The following is a 7,725-nucleotide window of genomic DNA, read 5'->3' as shown; positions in this document are numbered from 1 at the left end:
TAATAATATCCTGGGAGGAGTCAGATTCAGAAACGTTTTCTACAGTTTCCTGATTTATTTGTGACTTTTGGCTCTGAGAGCTTAAAGTTACTTTGGAGTTCGACTTTGGAAACTGCTCTCACAAAAAGCATCTCAAAAAACATTTGTTTTGGCTTTTCTTTAGTCCTTTGAAGTTCATATTTTGTGAGTTATTTTTGCTATTTGTGATATATGTAATTATAATTTGGAGCATTCTTTCACAAAAAGCATCTCAAAACTTTTTTTTTCTCATTTTTAGTCTCCTGAAGTTCATATTTTGTGAATTGTTCACTTTTTTGTCCTCTAAAGCACTTTAAAACTATTGTTTTGAAAAGCAGAAATGCAGTTTACTCACCCTGCGTATTTTTCCGATCTATGTCGGTTTTTTGTGACTCTATGATCGACATTTTGAGTTTCTGCTGTTTGCTGATGATACTGTCCTTATCTTCCCAAATTAAGTGTAAATAGTCCTCCTGTGACCCTGTGTCCTCATATAAGGACCTTGTACTACCCCTGTTGTCCTTATTTGTGGACGCTTTTTTGTGTCAGCTAGTTTATGCAAAAGCACAATAAAGTAATCTAGTATCTCTGCAAAGTCGGTCTACCACCAGTACCAATATCTCAAGGTGCAAAACCTAGTCAAATGCTATAGTGACACTTGTTTTTTTCTGCTTAATATAGTTTGTAGTTTGATATTGCAAACAAATTTGAGCAGTTTTAGCAATAGTAACAAGCTAAGAAGGAGAAAATTAGGATGTTTGAGGAGATCAGGAGGATGTTACTGAGGCCAGTCAGGTGACACAGATTGTTCCTGTTGCCGCTTTGCAGTGGACTTACGTGTCGACATATTACGCTCTAAGTTTCCCTCTGCAGCTGCTGTTGACGTTGCGGGTGTAAGAAAAATAGGAAGTCCATAGAGAATTACGAAACTAAAGAATCACAAGTTTTTTTGGGATGCTGCCTTTTTTGTATTTTTGTTTTTGCACCTCAATATGAAGAGTTTTTAAAAGTTTCAGACTGAAACAGTGACCTCTAACCCACAGAGTTACTATTACTTACTATTTATATGTTGGAAAGTTAGTGTATGTGGAAAACATCTTATTTGTGCAGAAAAACAAGTTTTTTTTACCTGATTTGTACTGAACCAACCCAAAATGAACCCCATGCAGGCTAGGATAAAACCAAAATGATATGGTAGCACATTTTTTTCAGCACAAGATGTTAAATAAAAAAGTAATTATACAAACACTTTAGTTGGACATGACATAAAAGCGTGTAAATAAAAGCTAAATATTACTTAATTTGAAGGAATAGTCATCTGTGTCAATGAAAATCTTCCTAAAAGAAGATTTAAAGTTGAGGAATAAACTTTTTTGATAAAACTGTACCTCACACATGAAGATGGTCCTGATGTTTTGGTGTTCGTCCAGTCGGGAAACAGAAAAAAATGCAGCCAATCAGAGTTCTTTGTCCTGCAAGAAGGTGTCGAAAAAGAAAGGTTATTGTGATTTTCTTGAATGTAAGAATTCTCTTTTTTCTCTCCCCTCCTCCTCCCCTCCTCACCTCCTCCTCCCTCCTGCAGTCTCTGTGTTGCAGACGGTGCTGGTCAGTGCTGGTCAATGTGACTCGGTGTTTAAAGGTTTCTCGGACTGTCTGCTTCAGTTGGGGGAGAACATGGCGCACTATCCCCAGGACCTGGACGACAGGGATAACCTGCACAAGATCTGCAGGTACAAACACTCACCTGAGCACGCTCACAGGGTCGACACATCGCGATTTTACCCGCAGAAACGCGGCAGACGGTCTCACTGTGAGGACGAGGTGGACTGAAGCAGCAACAGAGTTCTGAAAACACAAAATATTACAAAATCAATCTAAATACATGTAATCTCCCAATATTATATGGCCTTTTTTATCTAAATTTCACAACACCAAGCGCTGAAAAACTACTAAAAACCACAAAACTATTAAAAAAAATACTGTGACAATAAGTTTAATACAGCCGCTAAATAAACTACGGTTAAAGGTACTTTTACTTTGAAGTATCTGGCTCATGAGACATTGTCAATCATATTTTCTCTTTAATACCTAATATTTAAAATGTTTTTGCTTTTTGTGACATATTAAATCATGTGTTCTCTTTTGACTCATAATTTCTAAAATATTTTTGCTGTTAGTGACATATTTATATTTTATCTTTAAATGCCTATTTAAAAAAATAATAATAAAAAAATAAAATTTGGGGCTATTTGGGACATATTCAATTATATTTTCTCAATACTGTATTTTCTCTTCTAACTCCTATTTTTGAATATTTTTGACTCATTCAGTTATATTTTCCACTTTTACGCCTAATTTTTAAAAATATTTTTGCTATTTTCATTTTTTTTAAATAGCTCTGTAATTTGTGACACTTGACATCAGCTGAGTGTCGGTGACGCTCTCTTAGTTCTTGATCTAATACAGAAAATAATATGAGTGATTTAACTGCAGACCCTGAGGGGGAGACTGAGGTTTTAGGGTGCAGTTGGTGGAGTGTGCATATGTGCGAGGCAGAGGGGAGGGTCCCTCCACACACACACACACACACACACATACACACTTACTTACTTTTATCCCCCGTTTCACCCCACCACCCAAACCGGGTGGGCACCAGATGGCATGCTGCAGCAATAAGCCCCCCCGCCCCTACACACACACACACACACACACGATTTTTTAATTCTGTGACAGCTCCATCACAGCAGTGTTGAGGCGTGGCAGGAGGGATGGGTTAATATGCGTGCACACACTCACACACACACACACACACACACACACACGTTAATTGCTCAGAGATGTAGCATCGACACGACTCGGTTCAGGAGGTCAACATCAATAAGGGCAGATTGGAAGATTGGATTAGATACGCTGTGAGTGTGTGTGTGTGTGTGTGTGTGTGTGTGTGTGTGGCAGCAGGCTGGTGTCATCTTTACATTAACTGGGAGGAGGAAGGAAGGAAAAAAGATGAACAGATGAGAGGCGGAGAGCACGGTGGAGCTCAGAAAAGACTACGAATGAGGAGGGATTAAACGTGAAGTATAAAAATAAATAAAAATGAAAAAGGACAGAATAATGAGGGCAAAGAGGAGGCGAGCGAGGGAGGAGGAAAAGGAGAAAACGGGGAGAGGACGCTGCCTTGGTATGAATAAAACATAACGGTGAAGAAGTGAGAGAAGAGAGGAACAATGAAGGAGAAGAAGAAAAAAGGATGGAGGAAAGAGGGAAATAAGGGAAGAGGGATTGAAAAAAGAAGATTAAAGGGAATAAAAGGAAAGGAGAGGGAGAGAGGGAAAGATAGGAGTCAAAGAAAAGGAAGGATGGATGAGAAGTTTACAGTTACTTGAAGAAATGACTTTATATTTATCTTGAAAGCATTTAACCCTTTGAAACCGCAAACAACTGCAGGTTCAGACACCTCTCCCACGCATCTAAACTTTGGAAACCCGAGATATTAATCAAAGAAAGTCCTTAAAATCAGAGAAACATCCTAAAATCCGAGAAACGTCCGAAAACCCAAGAAATGTCCTAAAATCTGAGAAACGTCCTCAAATCCAAGAAACGTCCTAAAATCCGAGAAACATCCTAAATTCCTAGAAAAGTCCTTAAATCCTAGAAATTGTCCTCAAATACTACAAATGTCCTAAAATCCGAGAAATGTCCTAAATTCCAAACGTCCCCATAATCCTATAAACGTCATTAAATCTGAGAAAAATGTCCTAAAATCAGATAAATGTCCTGAAATCCTAGAAACATGCACGGGCAAGTTGAGTATCCCTGTTTTAGTGACAATAACTGCTCAAAGTGAGAGATTTTGGGGGCTAAAGATGTCTATGTTTGGTGTTAGTGAAGCATTTGGTGGGACGTGGGACACTGGACATTGGCCCCCCGGTGCCCATGCCTAGAACCGGCCAGATTAGGCATTACAGCCAATATAACGTAAATCCCAAAAAAACATGCCAAAGACATGACCTCAGTGTGTTGAAAGGCAGCGAGTATTTCGTCTTTTGTGTTTGTGCCCAGCGCTCGTGGTTAAAGACAGAGTAGAAATATGCTCCGAGGCCCAGCACTCGCTTTAGGTTTGTTTTACTGGAAATATAAACTTCGCCGGCTGTGTCTTCATAAGCTTTTTGCTCGCCGTGTTTTCTGTGCTGCCAGATTCTGGGATGACTTCCACTCTTGGCTCTGCCGCTTGACTAGATGATGCATTCAGTTTAAAACCAGCCTCCCACTGCAGTCACACGCTTGTGCTGTTAACACTCGCTGTGTTTTCTCCTGCCAGTTACTGGGATAACTTCCACTCCTGTGCCACGACAGCGCTGGCCGACTGCCAGGAGGGAGCGACGGACCTCTGGGAGAAACTGAAAAAGGAGTCCCGCAACCTGGATTTCCGTGGGAGTTTGTTTGAACTCTGTGGCGGCGGCAACGCGGCCCCCAGATCAGCTGACGCCAGGGGCCTCGCCTTGGTCCTAACCACACTGCCCACCATACTGACTTGGCTGGCGTTTTAACAGAAAACGAGGAGAAACATACAAAAAAGTAAAAAATAAAGGAAAAAAACACAAAGAAGAAAAAAAGGAAAAACACAAATGAATAAAGAAAATAGAAAAAGAGTGATAGCTTCGAAAATAACTGAAATCGTCACCAGAAAACTACACCCAAAATGGATTTTTACTACATCACTGTACGGCGGTCTGTTTTGCCTTCGTGGGACATCTGCAGGCCGGCCGCCTGGAGCGCTCATCCAATCACACGCTGACCTGACCCGGAGGTCGATGACATGAAATATTCAACACGCCGTCGAGCTGAAATGATGACAATGATGAAAATTTGATGGATCCTCGCCCGCTTACAATCGTGGAATTACACAGTATTAAAGTCAACCATGAATTATTGATGTTTAGTAGGCTAGGCCTGGACAGCACTACGTGACTGCTGGGTGCTGACACAGTATCAGGCTATATATTAAGGTCCCCATATAGCCTGAGGTACGCATTCATGTGCAACGCGAGGCCGAGCTTTAACGCCACAAAATCAATAAGACGAGCCGAGGCCGAGAGCCCGTTTCAGACCGGTCGCCTCATCTCCATCACGGACAGTTTTTCCTTTTTAAAAAATAATATTGCGCCAAGTTGACTGTGTTGAGCCCGGTAGGTTTGATGGACTGGATGCTTGATTGTGATGTAATATTTGTATTCTTATTGGCTGTTTATCGTGCTCAGGCCATGGTCACACCAGCTTTTATCACGGCGGCATTTTGCACCAAAAAGTCAAGTTCAGTCGGTAAAGTCATTGACGCAAAACTGCGACGATTGACCTTTGACACGAGCAGCATGGCTTCCAGTCAGTCGTGTGCCAGCTGTAGGCGTGTTCTTAAATTTATAGTATCCTACTTTTGGTTTTTGAACCGGCTAGCTTGCAGCCCCGCCAGCTACCACCTAACGCCACGTAGAGAAATCTCACTCTGCCGGTTTCTGGTGTGACCGTAGCCTGCTTCTTCCCCGCCGAGCTCTGAGGTGCAGGGATGTAGGCTAGTTGAGAGTAAAACGCCTGCTTTTCATTAAAAATAACAATTTAGACTGATGTTAAAATGCATGATGGCACTTCAGACGGTCTCAAAACATTTCAGGAAATGAGCACAAACTCCAAAAATGGTTTAGTTGACTCCAACGCGTCCTTAATCCACCTGCCAAGGTAACATTAACCTGGTTCACTGACCCATTTTCAGATAATTAGGGTTAAATCGACCCCATGTCCACACCCAAAAACCCAGTAAAATTTGGCACTGATGCTAAAATGCAACCAATTAGCTGACTACATATTATTTAGCGTCCAAAATAGATTGGTTCAGATTTCATTTTAGCCGTTTTAGCTAACATCAAAAGCTCAATATAGCTGCTAAACCAGTTCCAGCTAGCTAATCTTGTTTGGCTGCTGAGAGGCCAAAAAAACAAAAACAAAAAACAAAAAAACAATGCTTTGGTCGATAGTTCAGTTTAGCAGCTAAACCAGATTGTGAAAGCTAGCTAACTGTTAGTTTAGCAGCTACTGAGTGATGTTTTCTAACAGATTTAATTAGCTAATCTGGCCTAATCTGGTTTAGCTGCAAACCGGCTAAAACAGACAATGTTTGGGTAAGAAGCTAAACTGAATTATGTTCGCTAACCACTTTGTTTAGCCGCTAAGATTAGACCAGGTTAGACCAGGTTATAGCAATTTGAGGATAAATTTGAGCAAATAGCTCAGTTTAGATGCTAAACCAGACCGATGGAAACTAGCTAATAGTTAAGTTTAGCAGCTGAAACATGCTGAGTCATGTTAGCTAACAGTTTGATTTAGCTAACCTAATCTGGTTTAGCAGCTAACATTTTAGAGGCTACAAAATATTCGCAGCTAAAGCAGATTAGATAACGTTAGCTAACAGTTTAGCTGAGTAGCTAAAACAAATCATGTCTGGCTAGCTTACCAGTTGGTTTAGCAGCTAAACTAGATGGACAAAGACTAGTTAACAGGTCAGTTAGTAGAAGAACCAGATTAAGTCAGGTTAGCTAACAGTTAAAGCTAGCAGCTAAAATGAATTGTTTTATATTATATTATATTATATTATCTTTGCAAAAACATTTTTAAAAAAAGACAAACCCTGCAGAATTATGTAGATTGTCTTTTATTATTATTATTATTATTATTCTCAAAGCTCAAAGTGTATGAAAAAAAATCAAATTCTGTTTGGCTAAATTTTAAATGCTTATTTTAATAGTTTTAAAAAATGCTTATCAAAAATTACTTAAGTAATTTAAGATCAACTTTTTTTCTGGCTTCCATCATTTTGCGATTTTACACATTGTGCTCATTTCCTGAAATCCCACGAGAACCGTCAAAATTTGGGCTGTAAACTACTGGACACATCAGCCTGATGGTTAACTCTTTAAGGGATGTTTTGAAAAGGAGAAACACGTTAGAATTAGTTGATTTTCGGCCGTTCCTGCTGTGCGGCCACATCCCTGCTCGGCAGAACCATGTTGTTAGAAATGAATGAATCTGTGAGCAAAAAGAAAGGTATTTTAAAAAAAGCCGACAGCAATACGAAGATGTGACTTCATGGCCAGTGTAGCTTAAAAAAAATCAAACCGTGGCTGAAGAGTGATATGACTGTTGCCATTTAGCACATCCCCCCTTTTCATACGCAGCGAGTCATACTAGACGACTTTAGAGGTGATATATTTTAGGTCTGTATGTTAGATTAAAAAGCCGAGTCCCAACAGTAACAGTAGCATCATAAACTACATAAACACAGTAAATAAATTGGAGGAGGTTGTTTATTTCTTTGCCGAGGCACAGATGACGTTTCCACTGCCTTCTGACGAAAAGATGTGTACTTTTGTTTGTTTGTTGGTTTGTCTCTTTGTTTGTTTATGGGGATGTCGCGTAACAAGAGTTTAAAAAAATGGACTTACTCTAAAAAAATAAAAACATCTAACAGAGAATATGTATATCAAAAGGATTTTAAGAAAAAAATAAAAAAAAGCTCTATTATAGATAGTCTATCCCAGACAGTTTTAACACCAGATTGATACTTTACAGATAATAGGCCTACTGAGATATAAAAAATAAAAGATTGCTAAAATGATAAAGAGTAATAAATAAAAATGACTAATGTTTGAAAATAAG

At 39.5% G+C, this 7,725-nt stretch overlaps 1 protein-coding gene across 1 annotated transcript; it reads left to right on the top strand.

The window, feature by feature from the left end:
• The first annotated feature begins 1,419 nt into the window (after positions 1 to 1,419).
• nrn1a (neuritin 1a) lies at positions 1,420 to 6,646 on the top strand. Its single transcript, XM_042510855.1, has 3 exons — positions 1,420 to 1,516; positions 1,601 to 1,748; positions 4,340 to 6,646. Exons 1-3 carry the CDS (start codon positions 1,420 to 1,422, stop codon positions 4,566 to 4,568), a joined length of 474 nt encoding a protein of 157 aa, XP_042366789.1. The 3' UTR covers positions 4,569 to 6,646.
• The last annotated feature ends 1,079 nt before the right edge of the window (positions 6,647 to 7,725 follow it).

The sequence above is a fragment of the Plectropomus leopardus genome, chromosome 21, assembly GCF_008729295.1.
Source record: "Plectropomus leopardus isolate mb chromosome 21, YSFRI_Pleo_2.0, whole genome shotgun sequence".
Lineage (NCBI taxonomy): Eukaryota > Metazoa > Chordata > Actinopteri > Perciformes > Serranidae > Plectropomus > Plectropomus leopardus.
Note: the sequence above shows the minus strand (reverse complement) of the source record. Positions and strands in the feature narration are given on the sequence as shown.